At 38.7% G+C, this 18148-nt stretch overlaps 1 protein-coding gene across 1 annotated transcript in view; it reads right to left on the bottom strand.

Moving 5' to 3' along the window:
* Positions 1 to 17239, bottom strand: part of LOC127654305 (glutamate decarboxylase 1-like) — a 32947-nt gene extending 15708 nt beyond the window's left edge. The window contains exons 1-6 of the mRNA XM_052141429.1: positions 16981 to 17239; positions 15661 to 15810; positions 13938 to 14000; positions 10823 to 10966; positions 9362 to 9604; positions 8403 to 8493 (exon numbers count right to left, since the gene is read on the bottom strand). Coding sequence (XP_051997389.1) covers positions 8403 to 8493; positions 9362 to 9604; positions 10823 to 10966; positions 13938 to 14000; positions 15661 to 15739 — 620 coding nt within the window. The 5' untranslated portion in view covers positions 15740 to 15810; positions 16981 to 17239. The remainder of the gene's footprint in view (positions 1 to 8402; positions 8494 to 9361; positions 9605 to 10822; positions 10967 to 13937; positions 14001 to 15660; positions 15811 to 16980) is intronic.
* Positions 17240 to 18148: the final 909 nt, after the last annotated feature.

Here is an 18148-nt window from a genome sequence, read left to right as displayed (position 1 = left end):
AACCAAAATTCTCATTCAAAAATTAGTATATAATTCACAGGGCCCCAAACAAGCTACAACTCTTAACCACTGAATCAATCTACTAATACGAACACCTAAAGGAACTATGGCTTAAAACCCTAACGGTTTATTACTCAAACCATAACGGTGATTGTCACCTGATCTGTCCAGAAGACACTACACCGCAAGATAGGTGTATACATACTCGAACAAGTAGCTGTTCCTCAGAGCGGCACTTCAGTAAAGTCGGATGCAAAAACGCCAACAACGAAGAGACCGACCATAAGATTGTGAGACCGATTCCACCTGGGGACCGCGCGGACGAGCTCCTGGAGGAGCATCCCCTGCTCAGGTCATTACTTTGAACGAAACAGCGGGTAGAAGCGCCGACCAAGCAGAGAAGGCACTTGATCTCGCCGTCGTGGTCTAAACTTTTTGATGATACCAGTCATTTAAACCAAGGTGTTGAGTCTATAAAGACTAGCATGTTCTAAAATGCTCAGGGGGTCCATGCCGCACCACGTCAGTATAACTGGGGTGCCAGCATCCAATCGTGTTTGAATGATAGTCAATGGCTTTTGGGAGTCTGCTCTCACCGTTGAAACCATGATGAAGATTACTTTTTTCAGCGATAACGGCACCGTCACAAACCACCGTTGTACTAATACCCATACAGTTCTAATTGGTCTACAACCTCCTCACCTGAACCCAAGAGAACGTGGATATTGTGGAATGAAAGCTGAGGAGACGCATGACCCAATTTGATGAGCTTATACGATCAAGTATCCTGGCTTCCATACACCTCAGTGAAAACATATTGATTGGCCCATGCCGCATTGAAATACCGCGATTCCTGACCAAGTGATTATGACAACTATTTGAATTATTGAAGAAAAACACTTTTCGCCAATGGATGAAACATGCCTATTTTTTTAGATATTAGGAATTCTGGCCATAGAAAAATCACTAAACAACAAAGACCCAAAATATCAGTTGGAAAATGAATCTAAAATATGGAAATGCAATTTTGACATTGGTAATATAAAAGAACACCTTACCAAATGAGCGAATTTTTTAAGAAGACCTATATTATGAAGTATGACATATATATATATATATGCATTACAGTTATAATTATATGCTGGCAATGAAGAATGAATGTCAAAAGCGCCCGCCAATGCAGAAGTTAAGTGATAAAGGATGACTGAAGAGTCTGTGATTAGGTTCAATGAGATTAACCAGTTTAACTAAAGTATTCCATATACTATTTTACTAAATTCAGTCCTTCCATCAGAGAGAGCTGTACATTGAATTCACACTAGTGTGGATTCAATGATAAGTGTCACTGTGTGCTTAAATATGACCGTACTGATACATCTGTCTGGCTATGAGGGTATACCGACCAATAGCAATAAATGAGCTTTAATAGGATAAGAACAGCCACAACCACCATCCTACAAAAGGATAATCAAAGGATGAGCTTATGATGAACAACTAGATGAACAGCTTCCTGTGCAGACTGTCTGTCTATACCAAATATGAACAAAGATTTGAGATAGTAAAATTAGCTGAGACCTACCACACAGGTAGCCACTGACCAGCTTTATAATTTTCATCACAAGAAGATACTGCACCACACACATGTTGATCAGGGACAAGCTGGTAAAAAGGTGCACTTGGTCATGTTCACTTGAGAGGAGGAGAAACCATCTATGTTCTACTACTGTTCTTGGATAATGCATCGGCTTGCTACTGTAATAAGTTGAGACTATTTATATACAGTGTAATGTTTTGAAATTAGATTTAGTGTGATATACATGTGCAGAACCAAGGACACTCTAGCAACCACCTATTAATGCCCAAGCAACCACCCAGGACCCCCAAGCAACCACAGGAGACCCTAGTAACCATGTAACAACACCTGGAACAACCTAACTACCACACAGTAATGTACAAAAAAGAAAAACAATCCCATTTTTGAAATTTTCAAATGTACAACTTTCACCAGGTGCATTGCAAAAAATTAATTACAAAAAACAAAATTCTATAAAGAAATAGGCAAAAATAAAATAAATGCCCTATCAGCCCTCAGGACACTGCAGTAACCACTTACCAATGCCCTAGTAACCACCCATGACACCCTAGCAACCACCCAAGACACACTAGTACCACCAAGCAATACCTATTATCAACCACCCAGAACACCCTAGCAACTACTTAACACCTAGAACATACTAACTACAGCATAGCAATGCACACAAAAAAATAACAACCTCAGAATAACTTAGCAACTGCGTAGTAACACCCTGACAACCAGCCACAACTCCCAAACATAGTGGTAGCAAGTTCACTCTGGCAAACACACTCACATTTTCTTCAAATATTGTAAATATTTAGTCTTATATTTATTTAATATAAAGCTATTTTGAGGGCATAGGGGTATCTCTCTCTCTCTCTCTCTCTCTCTCTCTCTCTGTGTGTGTGTGTGTGTCAGCCCATTAGCTGCCGGTCAGTGAGTGTCACTGCTGATGAGAAATAATGGGTGTGAATTAGTCACAGTGAATAATGACAGAATAAGCAGTGTTTGCAGCCTGCTAATTCACTGAATCACAGATGCCAGGATACTCCCCTTTATCTTTTCACAAAGCCCTTTCAATAGTGTGTGTGCATTAAGCTGATAGGTGGGGAAACCATCAGCAACACTCGCGGCAGAGAAGAAATGAAACATTTAAAAAAAATTGCAGGTGGAATCCTTTAAAATGACGGCAGTTAGCAGTGGGAGGCGGATTGACAGCTTTATCCCCAGAGCAAGAAGATAGCATAATGTGTGGGAGATGAAGTAATGTTCAGCATGACATTTCAGGCTGTAAAGACTTCTGTTTTTAGAGCTTCAGAGAGAAAGTGAGTACTAATCAATCTCTCTGTTCCAAATCCTAAGCCATGTCCACACAAATGCATTTTTCAAATACGTTTTAATTAATTGTAAATCCAAGGATGAAAACACTGTTTCAGTGTGGCTGAGAAGAAAAAATATAGCAAAATCCACACATTCGCCAATCCCCTCTTTCGCATCTAAAATTTCGGTTCCGGGGTGCAGGTCATGTGACGCATCTAACTCGCACCGAACCCTCCCCGCTCTGTCCCTGGGCCTGCGAAGACACCAACAGGTAGAGACCGGTCTCCTGAGGAGAGGCGCGTGCATGGTGTTTAAAGGCTGTGTTTTTGAGGCTCTTCACTGGGATCACGCAAGCCGATGATCTACAGAGGGGGCGTGTTGTTCCGTCACAACTGGTATAATAAATTGTGTTTCTTTACATCAGATTACACTAAAAAAACCTGCAATTTTACCATCTTGTATAGCTAATGCACATGCAAGTTGATTGACAGGTAATCTCTGTATCTAAAAGGTAATTGGCTACTTTACATGTAAGGAGGAATTTCATCTACATCCGCTGACCGTTGGCTGCCGTTGGGTGTTCCAGTTTCTCCCATTCATTTTAAAAGAAGTTGGCCGTCTCTGCTAAATAGTCTCTGTTTCGACAAGCAGGAAATGTTCATGGAACAATGACGTCACTTGACGTCACCAATGAACAGTCCTTAAAATGGTCTATAGAGTTTGTTCTTAGCATGTTGCTAAGCTATTATAAAGTATACGCAAATAGTAAGGATAAAATAACTATTTTAATTAGATATTTAACTATTTCTGAGTATAAGAAACATTTCTTTCGCTTCATCTGCCATCTTGGATACATTTTTCACAATTCATTTTGTGATTGCCTTCTCTGTCAAGGTTTCATGCGATGCTATCTTATCATTTTGGCATGAGAAGTTAGCTTAAAATGTAGTATAATAAAGCTGCCTACCTGTGGCAGCGGTGGCATGGTCAAGTGTCCATCCAGAGAGAGAGAAGAGGTGAGGGCACTTACACCTTTTCCCGAAGGGGATTTCCCTTTGGAGCAGTCACAACACGAAACCCTCAAGCATGCCTATGACCAAGTGAGAGTAATCGATGTTCAACAACTCCGACCGAATTTCGCACTTTCATATCCCTATTTCGCAATTATAAATTACCGGTTGTATAGAGTGACACAGGACACTCGAACAAAGGAAGTTACAACCCAGCTCTTAATACCATGGAACCGTTGGGAAATGTTTTTTCAGGCGGTTCACTATAATCCGATTGCAGGTCACCAAGGGGAAAGAAAGACACTGAACCGCATAATAGCCCCTTTTTATTGGATGGGCATTGGCGGCGATGTCCGCTTTTGGTGTGAGGCTTGCCGTGAATGTCAACTGGTGAATCCACCGGCCACCTCAAAAGCGCCATTGCGCCCCCTTCCACTGATTGAGGACCGCTTCAAGAGAATTGGCATGGACCTTGTCGGGCCATTAGAGCAGACAGCACACGGACAACGCTTTGTATTGGTCCTAGTCGATTATGCAAAGTGATATCCGGAAGCAGTGCCTCTACGCAGCAGCACGTACTGTTGCGGAGGCACTCTTCAAAATATTCTCCCGGGTGGGGATTCTGAAAGAAATTCTCACCGATCAGGGCACAACCTTCATGTCACGGACACTCTGCGAGCTCTACAAATTATTGGGTATTAAATCGATTTGCAACAGCGTTTACCATCCACAGACAGATGGCCTGGTGGAGCAATTTAATAAAACCCTTAAGAACATGAATCGTAAGTTCCTGCACGATGATGCTTGGAATTGGGACAAATGGCTCGACCCCCTGTTATTTGCAGTACGAGAGGTCCCGCAAGCCTCTACCAGCTTTTCCCCATTCGAGCTGCTGTATGGGCGGCGCGGGTTCCAGAGAGGGCGGAGCTCGGCCCGGAGGTAAACACCAAACCTTATCATAGCACTTGCGTAGACCACCTCGCACTGTATCCGCGCACAGAGGTTGCCAAGATGCAACAAGAATTTGCGGACGTATTCTCCCCTCTACCGGGTCATACGAACCTCATACAGCACCACATCGAGACTGAACCGGGGGTGGTGGTACGTAGCCATTCCTATCGTTTGCCCGAGCACAAAAAGAAAATGGTTCGGGAAGAATTGGATGCAATGCTCAATATGGGGGTAATAGAGGAATCCCACAGCGATTGGTCCAGCGCGGTTTGTTCTAGTGCCTAAGATCGATGGGTCTGTACGGTTCTGTGCAGATTATAGGAAAGTCAATGTGATGTCTAATACCCGATGCCCCGCGTTGATGAGTTGCTCGATCGGTTATGTACTGCTCAATTTTATTTGACATTGGATTTGACAAAGGGTTATTGGCTGATCCCCTTGACACCAATTTCCCGCGAAAAAACTGCCTTCTCCGTGCTGTTTGTATTGCACCAATTTGTGACACTTCCGTTCGGTTTGTTTGAGGCCCCGGCTACGTTTCAGCGGCTCAAGACCCAAGACCAAAAAGGGGGTGAGACAGTTCCTGGGACTGGCTGGCTATTACAGGAGGTTTGTACCTGGTTATTTGGACGTCACCAGCCCGCTGACTGATCTCACTAAAATGGGGGCTCCAGACACGGTCCAGTGGATGGAGCAGTGCCAACAGGCATTCACGCAGGTTAAAGCTGCACTTTGTGGGGGGCTGCTTTTGCATAAATCTAATTTCTTTCTCCCTTTTCTATTACAGACGGACGCTTCAGACAGAGGGCTGGGGCCGTGCTCTAGCAGGTGGTGGAGGGGGAGGAGTGCCCGGTGCTGTACATCAGCCGTAAACTCTCCTTGAGGGAAACCAAGTACAGCACCATGGAAAAGGAGTGTCTGGCCATCAAGTGGGCGGTCCTCACCCTCCGGTACTACCTGCTGGGGCGGGCCTTCACCCTCTGCTCGGATCAAGCCCCACTCAAATAGCTTCACCACATGAAGGATACCAACGCACGGATCACCCGGTGTATCTGGCTATTCAGCCCTTTAAATTGAAAGTGGTCTACAGACCGGGGCGCAGATAGCTGCCGCCAACTTGCTCTCCAGGATTGGGGGGGGGGGGGGCAGGATGGCCCCCCGGCCTGAGTCGGGCGGTGGAGGTATGTGGCAGCAGGGGCGTGGTCAAGTGCCCATCCGGAGAGAGAGAGAAGCGGTAAGGGCACTTACACCTGAGCTAATTTATGTCTAAAACCTAATTACAGTGAGCACGGGGAGAGCGACATAAAAAGAGCCACACCGCCAGCAAGAGGGGGAGAGTCTGGGTCTGGAAGCCTATCATGAAGCCTGTTAGAAAGTGAAAGCTTATTGTGAAGCTAAGTTTATTGTGAAGCTGGCGTGTTGTGGCGCCCTGTATCAGCCAATAAAAGCCCACTAACCTGGGTTGAAGGAACCTATTTTCCTGTGTCCTCGAAGTTCTCACACTACCTTTTGGAACAGCTTTCGCATTGGAATCATATCTATGACGCCTTACATAACTCGCTAGGTTTTGAAACTACAGAACTAATGATTATTTGAGTTTACACTTCTGAAGAAGGTTAAAATAATGATGTAATACTGCATTCAATATAAAGTGTGCAAATATAGATTACTATAACTTTGGTTATGTCTTTCTCATCCTCTCTGCAAGTGGCAAGTATCAGTTTAAGAGGATATTAATTAAAGTAATTTTCTATTAATTGCAAAAAGCCATTGTTTTAGTTATGGCTGTTGAACAAGCCTTTTTCATCCTAAGTGACTTCTATAATAAAAAGTGCTGTATTTATATTAAGAAAGACTGCTTTAATGAAGTGCTCAGTCCTTGGAGATAAAAATGGCCTCTGGGAGTAAAATGCGATGGCCAGACTGCTCAGCCCGCAGGGACATACGCTGCAACTGACTGGTCCCAGCTGGCACAGACTTCCTACCAGCCCACAGTCAGGCGCAATCAATGTGCTGTTAAATAGATTTAGTACAAGTCCATTCTGTGCTTTAATGTTGTAAGACTCTTCAATGCAACACTGGCTCAGTCAAAACAGAATTTAAAAGAAGAACAGGATGCTTAATGGAAAAACTCATTAGCTTTATCTTATCTGTTTGTACTGTATGTATGGGAGACTGGGGCTAGTTGTCACATGTGGAACTGACAGTATATCTCAGTAACTATAAGGTTTTGAGTCAAAAACCCAACTGCACAAATGCTTGTTTTTTTTTTTTTAGCAGTGATTTTATATGTTGGTTTCAAACATCTAGTTTCAAACTGTAATATTTTTGGTGAATTGTATCCTCCGAACTAAAATTCCAGTATTGTAATTTTGCTAAATATCTTGGACAAACAAGTGAACACAACAAATCCACACGGACATACATTAGGGTCAACTATACTGTATATTGAAAGCTTTTTTGGCATGTTAAAATCTTAACCAGGTAAAAGATGGATATTTCTAGTAATTGTCATGCTAAGGGAAAGTTGTCACATTTCTTTTGAAGCAGGTTGTGTTGTATATGTTGTCAGTTTCTGTTGGACAAAATAATGGTTTGTGATATTTGTGTTATTCTTTTTTCGTTTTATGAATTGCTTTAAGCTTACTAACTGTTTTACAGTTTACATTTAGCTGAAAATTCTTGACTATTTAATACCCATAGCAAGTTCCCAATGTAACAACTTACCCCATAGTGTGACTACATGCCCTGCCCTTGTCATAAAAATGAAATGTGTTTTAAATGAACTATTTTTATTTTCCAGGGCAATTACAGTGGAAATGTTTAATAGCTTGTGTTCTATACAGAAATTAAAAATAAACATATACCCTGAAAAATTATCCTTAGGGGGAAAAAACCCTACATCTGTGCATTATCTGTATGAATGGAAACAAATATTCAACAAGATGTGTGCCAGTGCAATCTATACTTTCTTTTCATTTTAATTTAATTTCAAACTGCCTTTATACATCAGTAACTCATCAAAAAGAGATGTCCAAGAGAACTGCTCAGGGCCGCATTTTCCAAAAGCATCATAAGCCTAAGTAGATCGTAGAACCCATTGGTGCCAGTGGTCTCCACAATCATTTTAAGCTTGCGATGCTTTTGAGAAACACAGCCCAGTTCAATTTGCCTTTTATATCATGCAATGAAGTGGAAAAATTTGTAACTCTGTGGGCTGATCAATATGCAATCTCACATGCCCCGAGGGCAAAGGTGTGGTTACAGCATTCAGGGACATCACTCGATACAGGGCTGAAAAAGACAGCCCCTCCGACCATCCCGTTCAAACAAACACTTTACATAAGTGCAACAGAAATATTTACATACATAACACAGAATTTCCTCCCCAAATGAACACACAAAGACCAGTGTGAGTGGAGGAGAGCAAGGTCATGGGTTCAAATCCCAACACTCAATCTGAGAAAAATGTGTATCCTGAATATATGGCGTGTAATTGCTTTGGATAAATGCTTTTGCCCAATGCATATGTGTAAAAAACTCACATGTTAGTGTTGGCAGTGGAGGTGAGCCATTCTCCAGCCAAACCAATGATGTCCAGACCAGAAGAAAGCTGGTTAAAAAATCTAGGATGACCTGAAAAGAGATTTTACAGGGACTATATGTACAAAAGTGCAAAAACCAACACCCTTCCAAAACATAAAATGGACCATCTGGAGCAAAAGTATTTCAGCATATTGCAGTTTGATTTTCTAATTATATTCATAAAACAAACTGAATTATTGGTAGCTTTACAGTGGCCCTGTAAAGCACTTAAGCGTTGCTTTTAAATGTGGCCTAATGCATTAGATAACAAAATGTCAAACCAAGTGGGTCTAAATGGCCTTTTGGATATAGCATTAAATCATAAGCATTCTGTGTCAATATGCTTTCAAGCATCATATGCTTTCAAATGCAGAGATATAGATATTGGAATACATTATGTGGAACAATTTTTTATATCCAATGTATTTAAAAAGCCAATGTATCCAATGTATTTAAAAAGCTGTCTTAAATAACTGACCTGTAGAAATTTAACCTAACTTTCAAAATGGCCCTTATCATAAAAAATAAAATCGTAACAAAAACCCTTGTAGCATTCACATTAAGAATGAACTCAAATCTCAAAATATATAAAAAAAAACTTCATTCTAATATAATAAATTCACTATTAGCTGATGTTACATATACTTGACATTTGAAAACTATATGAAACTGTAAGGGTTGGAGTCAAAAGTCCAAGTGCACAAATGCTTTTTTCTTTACATTAAGTTAAAAACTGTCTTAAATTTGAATACTTTTTGTGAATTCTGTCATCCACACTAAAATTCCTCTATCATCATATTTGTTTTACACAGAATCAGCTTAAACCTTTATTATTGGTATAAATCACGTTATGTATAAAGGAACAAGTGATGTTGGACACAACTGGAAATCTAATCAATTGTAACACATTGGCTTGTACCTGTTCTGACTCCATACTTGAGTGTGTCTCTGCAGTCCACTAGAATCTGCTCCAGAGACTCTGGTTGATCAGACAGCTCAAGGTTGAAGCCCTCCATCCCCTCCAGCAGCTGATGCGGGTGATGGAAGTCCAACACTTTGGTGGATCTGTCAAAGGTCTTGTGCACATAATTGGTGAGGATGTCCACTAACTCAAGAAGAAACTGGATTGTGGGTTCCTCTCCATTTTTTGCTGGCAGCAGATCTGGAATTAAACGAGTCAGCATGCATGCAAACACGAGAAGTGCTTTCCTTTAATACTGAATCACATATTTTGCACATAACAGTTAGGCTTGTGTCTTTGCAGAGAGTTGTAGTGCATACCAAGAAATAGACAACCAACATCTACATCTAGCAATCTTTCTCTTCAAATAAACAAACTGAGAGTAAAATGGAGCTATAAGCTTACAATATTATATTATACATAAACAATTATATCACATGTCAAAATATATCAATGAGACCACATTGAACATTTTGGATATTTCCATTTAATCTTTTTGGCAACACCTAGATTTTGAAAATGTAACACTAAGAAAAGGTATGATGTTTTATAAGGTTATGCATTATTATTAGAACACTCATCGAATGTTAGCAAATTTGTGGCATTACTCATGTTTGCACATAAAAGTCAGATTTCGTTGCTTCCATTGAAGAATGCAAAATGCTTGTTGAAACATTCTAAAATCATGCTGGATTGCATGAATCATCAGGTTTTGCACAAACTTATGGAGTCATTACCAGCTGCATGCTATCATTAAAGCAAAAGGGGGATATACTTAATACTAAGAAATTCTAAAATTCATGCAGGGGCTGGCTAAAGCCCAATTTTTATGTTTTTACTCTAAATGACAAAAACTACCAGAGCACTTTCCTAAACACTTGTTTGTCACTGCACTGCAAAACTGTCCTGATACCAAGGTCATCATGTGCAATGTTTAAAAGTTGATTTTGGGGTAATTTGGCCTAACATTTCATAACTTTTACAAAGGTGCAAATTTATGAGTCTAATGAGAATCCTTGAAATTATCATAATATTTTTTTTAGACAAAATACTTAATATAATAAGTGAAAAGATAATATTTAAGGTAAAAAAATAAATAGAATAAAATCTTGTTGCAGGGGCTAAAGGCTCACCATAAAAAGACCGACTATTAAATGGGGAAAAAATATATTTGTTATGAAAGAATGTTCAAGGCTCACATTGACTGATTCAATCAGGAACAATAAGGAAATTAATTTGTTTATAGACAATGTTGAGATATTATAAAATGCCAAAAGTGACTGAAACTAACAAGAAATGCTGCACCCTTTTTCTAAAGTGATTATTTTGAATAAACATTATGTTAATGTGTTACTCAAAAAAGCATCTTGACGTGCATTGAAAAAAGTTGTATTAAAAATTATAAAGATTTGCTCTTACCTCGAGCAAACAGGTTGGAGAAGTCTGTCTCTGTGTGTCGGAAGCGTTCACTGTTGTCGCACGACATCTGATTCCTTGCGCTGTCCTTGAAGGTGCCCACCAAACGGTTCTTCTCATCCAAACTGTTATTCTTCTGCAGGAAACCTGCATCATTACAACACGGGGGAGAATCGCAAAACATTTCCTCAACCTTGATGCTGGACGTGAACGTTACAAAAAACACAAAGTAAAACCAGTTGCTTCTCGTTTGACTAACTAAACGCAGGTTTGGACTGTTTATATACCCAAGGGTGATTCCAGGGGTTGGAGGATTTTGTGGGACACAGCTATGGATTGGTTAAGGTACAGATGTAGCACTGTAGCCATGACATCAGAGGACGTGTTTTTTTTTTTTTTTTTTTTTGGGAACATGGATGAGTTTGGGTCTCTCAATCCCCTCCTTCACAGATTCCGCTTGAGTGACCAAATGGCTTCATGTCATAAACATTCAACATTCAATAGACTAAAGCTCCAATCCACTGAGGATGTTACATTGGAGCAACTTACATGAACACCGACAAAGAGGTCCAAATGAGTATTGGAAAAAATACAATAAAATAAAATGAATAAATAAAATAAAATAATAATAATAAAATAAATACATTGAGAAAAACATAATTGTACTTCGATAGGCCTACACAAAATTAAGTGAATTACATTTTTTCTTATTTTTATTTATTTTATTCGTGAAGACCACTGTAGACCTACTGCTTATCATAAATACATGGGCGGCAGATAACGGTAGACCTATAAATGGCTTGTGCGATTATAAATAATCTTGCACAGTGTTTAACAACGTATTTCCCTATAACATCCGTCTTTTTAGTCATGAGGGGCCGGTTTTCTTTGAGTGGTGGTTGTCTTTGTAATTCTGAGCAGCACTATCACACAATATTATCACAAAATAACAGATGCTCCGAGAATGGTCTTTAATACCCCCTCTCCCCTCCAGCAGCCCATCTTTTACATTAAGGCTCGGTTCTGAAAAGATCTAATGATTATTCGATGCCGTAAATCTTTAGAGATGGGTTTAACGTCAATAGGCAACAAGATTTTATTGCGGCTATCAAAATTGATTTTTGTGTTTTATCCCACGGTAAAGACTAATGGCTTTGATCGCAAACCTGGATGAGTTTGAGCACCCTTTTATTTTACGTGAAATAAATAATAAAAAAATAATTATAATATAAAGACTCAAATAGATGTATGAAGTAATTTTCGTCTGATATAGACCTACAAGGCCTATTTTATATAGCCTAACCTATATAATTTTATATAACACACATTTATTTGTTTATTTCGTGTTGTCCATTTTTTAAGATAAATCTATTCAACTTAATTTGATATTTTATCTTAATAAACAAACAAACTCATAAATAAATAGGCCTAAATATGAATATAATAAATAAATAAATAAATAAATAAATATTTAGATGTATGTAAGCCAATCAACCAGCCATTATCTGACTTCCCTGTCCGTTTGTTACAAGGTTCCTAACCAATAAATAATCAAATAGACATGAAACAATAATTTACATTGAAACAGTTATTATGTGAGAAGAAAGAGACCATGGAGTCTCCAGAAATAGCGGAATTCAACCTCCAGTTTATGTCAGTGTTCTGTTGGAGTTTATTTTGCGAAAATTATTATTGGACTGCTCATTATCCAGCTTATTACACAACGACTTGCCAAATAAATGAACGAATTAACATGAAATATGGATCTGAGTGTAAATTATCTTTATAATCTCACTTGTAGAAGAGATTGCCAAGAAGTAGGAAAGATTACTGGCAATACCTGGATGTGCAGTCATTACTGAATGATGCCATTGACCAATTAGAATCAAGTATACCACAGAATCATAATAAGATTTTTTCATTAGAGGTAAATAAGGCCAGCAGAATATAGGTGAGGCCGCTTTACTGATGTTAAATACCAGTCTATTTGGGCACATATGTACATTTTTGAATTCCACATAAAACAGAAGCTATGCTACATACAAGAAAACTACTTTTTTTGTTGTAGTAGTAGTATTCTGAAATATGTTGCAAATATGGACCTCTTTGTCACTTTTTTATATCAGTGAAAACCAAACATGAACATACATATTATACGTGTGTTTAATATACTGTAGGCCTATATTCCCATATACCTCGATGGATACCTTGTATAAATTAGACTATACCTGTTATTAAAATATGCATAATTACTTTCAAAGATAAAGCAGATGCTTTCAGAAAACAAATCTGATAATCCACCTGAAAAAAAAAAAAAAAAACATTGAGAGGTTGTCCACACACGCGCACGCATATATACTTTTGCAATAATAATTTAAGAATTATAATACGAATCGAAGGTCTCTGGGAGCTATATGGCCACATCCTCCTAGACGTTAGCATCGTTAAAAAAATAAAAATAAAAATCGTCTTCACATCTTTTAGCAGGCTATAAAAAGCAGTGTGGCGTAAAAAGACAGGGAAAGAGAGAACCACCCTCAAGCAAACTAATGGACTAGTGAGGAATAAGGGCAGCCTCCTTTTCTCCTGATGAATCGAGCTTCACTGTAGAACAAATCCAGTTACGAAAACGTATCTAACTGACCGTGCAGAAAATGTTTCCATCCTGGCAGTGATTCACAGTCGTTATAGGCTATATTTTGTCCAATCATGTCTAGCTGACTATAAACCTCGCCTGCTGATGCTCTAGATGGCTGATAAACTTCTAATTTCGGGAGATTTCCAATCCTGATTTTGAAGGCTGTTTGCTTTGTCCAAAATTTTTAAATAAGATGGTGATGATAAGAGTGAACAAGGGGTGATAGAATATGGAACAAAGGCTAAGACCCTGTTCACATAGTGTGTCTACAGGGTAAATAACTGCGCACTGACCTTTACTGTGACGGAAACACGCAATGACTGTGTTCACCTAGCTTTTCAGATTTAGATAAAAATGATTCAACCCTGGGTCAACAGAGCAAGGTAAAGGTGCTCTCCATCTTGACACATTGAGTGACCCTGCGTGGCGCTATATGCGACTGTTATGATTGGCACTATGTAGAGAAGGGACAAAACTTACCACATATCTTCATGCCCAGTTTCCTCGTGCATCCGTGAGCAACCCCATACCACGCGTCAGAGGCTAAAACGAGACGTTTGGGAGAGCTGTTCAACATATTGTATTTTTTGTATAAGCTGTTGATGGGTGATGATGTGCCTGAGAAAGTACGCAATGGAGGGCGTCATCAAGCATTGACGCAGAAAGACAATAAAAATGCGCAAATTAGGCTACACATTTGGGTCTTTACCGGAGTGTGGCTTTGTTGCATTCTTTGATTGTTTTTCTTTTTTCTAAAGTTCTTCATTCTCTTCAAGCAATCAATAGAGGCTATCAGAGAGTCTGCAGCTAATAGATGGTGGCACACATCTGGCAAAGAGCGGTTTAAAATAAGCGGGCATGAAATGAGGTCTCGGATGCGGGCAGAAATTAATTGAGTGAAACGCACGTGCTTGACTGGCGCCCACTTGCCAGCCGTCATAGCCACTATAAATGAAAACACAATTGGAAATAGACGAATGACCCCTTGCATAAGGGACTAGACAGATGCATAGCCATAAAGATTATTTAAACAATTAAAATGGAGAAAAAATAAAAATGCTAGGAAATGCATGCACACACGAATATATGTATTTGCAAACAATTGTATTAAGCTTCATTCTTGCACTTTCGCAACAATATATTGCAGGTGTTTGCATGTAAGGTGAATTTAAAGAAATAAACCAGAAGCAGAATCAATGTTATTATTAACTGCATGGTGTTTTTGTCTCATCTCCAGGGGTGAGGGTTCAGTTATACAGTATCTGCTCCATGCACGCGCTGTCAGCACGAGGCAGTGACAGCGCGAGCCCCCTCAGGTCAGTGAGCGTGAGATAGAGATTGGCAGGGAGATAATGGCAAAACACACAACACAACACAAAGAAATGCACTTAATATACTTTGGCCCAAAACTAAGTAGTAGGTATTTTATAAAGATATTTGTTGTTATTTTTAAGCATTGTACATGTTACATTAGCCTACATATAACAAAAGAATGTTTATTAAACCTGATCAAGCCAGTACAAACACATTTTTTAATATATGCTAAACATTTAAATATTGGCTCTGGGAACATTTTAAGCACATTTACAAAAGAAAACGGCGAATTCGAGCGTAATAGTGGGTCATTTTGTAATTAGGCAATCGAGACCGGACTGTTCAAAGCAGTTTATTAAAATAATTACCTGCAATTAAGTAATTACACTATTCTCATTTGAGAGTACAATTACGAATAGCAAATTACGTTATCTTCAGTTGCAACCTTGAAGTGTATGCATAGAATAAAGCTCATTCTAGAAACAAAACATCCATCCATCCATCCACCCACCCATCCTCCATCCATCCATCCATCCATCCATCCATCCATCCATCCATCCATCCATCCATCCATCCATCCATCCATCCATCCATCCATCCATCCATCCATCTATCTATCTATCTATCTATCTATCTATCTATCTATCTATCTATCTATCTATCTTATTAAGAATAATTTAATACGTAAAATAATTTGCCATAGTCGTCTACTATGTAAATTATGTTACAAACTACATGCCCGTTTGTCTATCCAGCTGTCGGAGGATGATATGTCAGCTAATCGACATTTCACACAGTGCTGTGTGTATTTTCTGAGGCAGTGATGAACATCGCCACCCCACGGAGTAAACAAGCCAAGTGAAAAGCGCTTTATCCTGGAGAGACCTACTTGTGGCAGGTTGCCGTAAATTAGCCGTGTTTGGATCCATATCACCAGCCGAGGAAGAAGGTGCTGAAGACGCCATCATTTTTTGAGAAACACCTCACCGGTTTGCTCTGACAGTAAATCCAGCTATCAGACTGAAGAAATAATCCCAAACTGCATGGAGAAATACATGGATCAAATTTAAGATGTGATTGCACGAATCAGACTTGGTTACAACAAGCAGGGCTATTCTATGTCCTGCTTATAAATATAAAAATCAAGGATCTCTAGCATAATTTCACGCAACAAATTATTCTCATACCCATTCTGAAATGGCAGTAATTCACCCCCCGTCACAAGGACAATTTGTCTTGCGCCATGCGGACCCTGTGTTCTGTCATGTATTGAAATGCGCTCTCTGATAGAACAGCGCACATTATAGCACACTAAAAGGATGTAAAAAAACAGAAACAACCCACTTTGCAAATAACAATATTATATAATAACAATAAAATAATATATATATATATATATATATATATATATATATATATATATATATATATATATATATATATATGGTAGTTATTATTATTATAATTTTGTATTGTTTTACGTGATTTTGAAAAGAATCCGAGGTATTTTGGATGTTAGGCTCTGCTTTCCAGACGCAGCTCTTTTGAGCTCCAGTGCGCACCAGACCGTGAAGTCTGACTTAATTGGCTCTTTAACGAGGTCTTTAAATCGAATCATTCAAAACGACGAAATAAAGAATCTGCTCGTTTCGACTAGCATTTATAGCCAAGCCAAGACCGAACGTCAGGACCGAAAAATCTTTTTGAAGATGATATTTCGATTATTGGTTTCATGATGATGATAATGATACATACTGTTTTTTTTTAATGGCTCTACAGAAGGTCAGGTGCTCAATCAATTTGACTGATGCTTAACAAAAATAAATACAAACTGAATGAAAGAGTAAAAAGACTGACAAAACAATGCAGGCTATTTATTCATTTAGGTAAGATAATATTTAGATATTCTCAAATAATGCACATCAAGCATTGTCGAACTTAGTGAAATTTGGCAAACAAGTCATTGCACTGCTCATGTGTAAAATTACTTCATGTTTTTAGATCAGGCAAAGAAAAAAAAATATAATCATTTTCCCAGACCGTCTAAAATTGGTATAAAACTGGTTCAGAACATACCAATACCAGTACATGCATTTTATTGCTATTGTATAAAAGCTGTTTCTGCTCTTAATATAGCTATTTTCCTAACATTGTATAAAATACAGAAAAGGCTAAATTTTAAATCAAAACGAAGAGGGTGAGATCTTACCTTACGAAGTCACAGGTGTCTCAGTAAAACCTAGACAAGAGACAAACCGAGACAGAGAAATCTCACAGTACGTGATTTGGTTGTAAGATACCAACGTGACATCAGGATATCAAAGAGAGTGCACGAGATAATAAAAATCCATCCAGAGCCAGTTCTTTTTGAATCCTTCAAAACACCAGATCCAGGGAAATCGCCAAAATGTCACTTCTGTATTTTAGTGGAATTCCGACGCGAATTATATCCACGGGTTAATCTTGAGGGTCAGACTCACGCCACGAGAAACAAGAAGTTTAATTCACCGAGTAATATATATATAGTAGTCTATATACGTCAAAAATGGGGTAAGAGAGTGGAATGTCTGTGGGGGGGTAAGAGAGTGGAATATCCCGTTATAGTGTTGTTGTTAATGGGGAAATAATTAACAAGCACGCAAATGTTAGCATTCCCTCAACATGTAACACATTTAACTAATTATTAACTCATTTGATCGGATCTAAGGCTAAGTGAATTAATGATGAAACAAAAGATGAGAAAACTAGAACTATATCTGAATCCACGAGGTGGCAACAGAGAACAGACCAAATTGAACTTGAATGAAGGATTTTTGGGCAGCGCCCTGGAAAATCACTTGAGCTGCTCCATCTATAATATCCTTTAACTGAAGAGTGAAACACGAGAGAAACACAACATAATCGCAGACGGTTATTGCCCACAATTCTGCACCTCTACAGATCCAGCTGACAAATATTTGTAATTTTATTAGTGTTAATTATAAATGCGCAGTTTCTGTTGTCGATTTTCAGCACTTGGACAGCTCCACTCGGTCAGTATTGACATATTATATTAAGGTATTTGTTTCAAATTAACCTTTGATTAAAATAAAGGATACTTCAGAACAGATTCATTTGATAAGTTCTGCCATTGCAGAATAAAACCTGCGTGAACATGAACATAGATATAGCCTATAGCCTAAACATAAACTACCATATACATACAAATAAAACTTTCATTGTAAGAAACTAAAAATAAAAATGGACAAAAATGTAAATATGTTCCAGTCAACTGCACAATGCTGTTCCTTTGCAACACTAGTAAACTTCTGTTGACATCCCTAGATAGCGCTAAAATCTATTGTGACTGTATGAACAACCACAACTTTGAAAACAGA

The sequence above is a fragment of the Xyrauchen texanus genome, chromosome 13 (genome assembly GCF_025860055.1).
Source record: "Xyrauchen texanus isolate HMW12.3.18 chromosome 13, RBS_HiC_50CHRs, whole genome shotgun sequence".
NCBI lineage: Eukaryota > Metazoa > Chordata > Actinopteri > Cypriniformes > Catostomidae > Xyrauchen > Xyrauchen texanus.
Note: the sequence above shows the minus strand (reverse complement) of the source record. Positions and strands in the feature narration are given on the sequence as shown.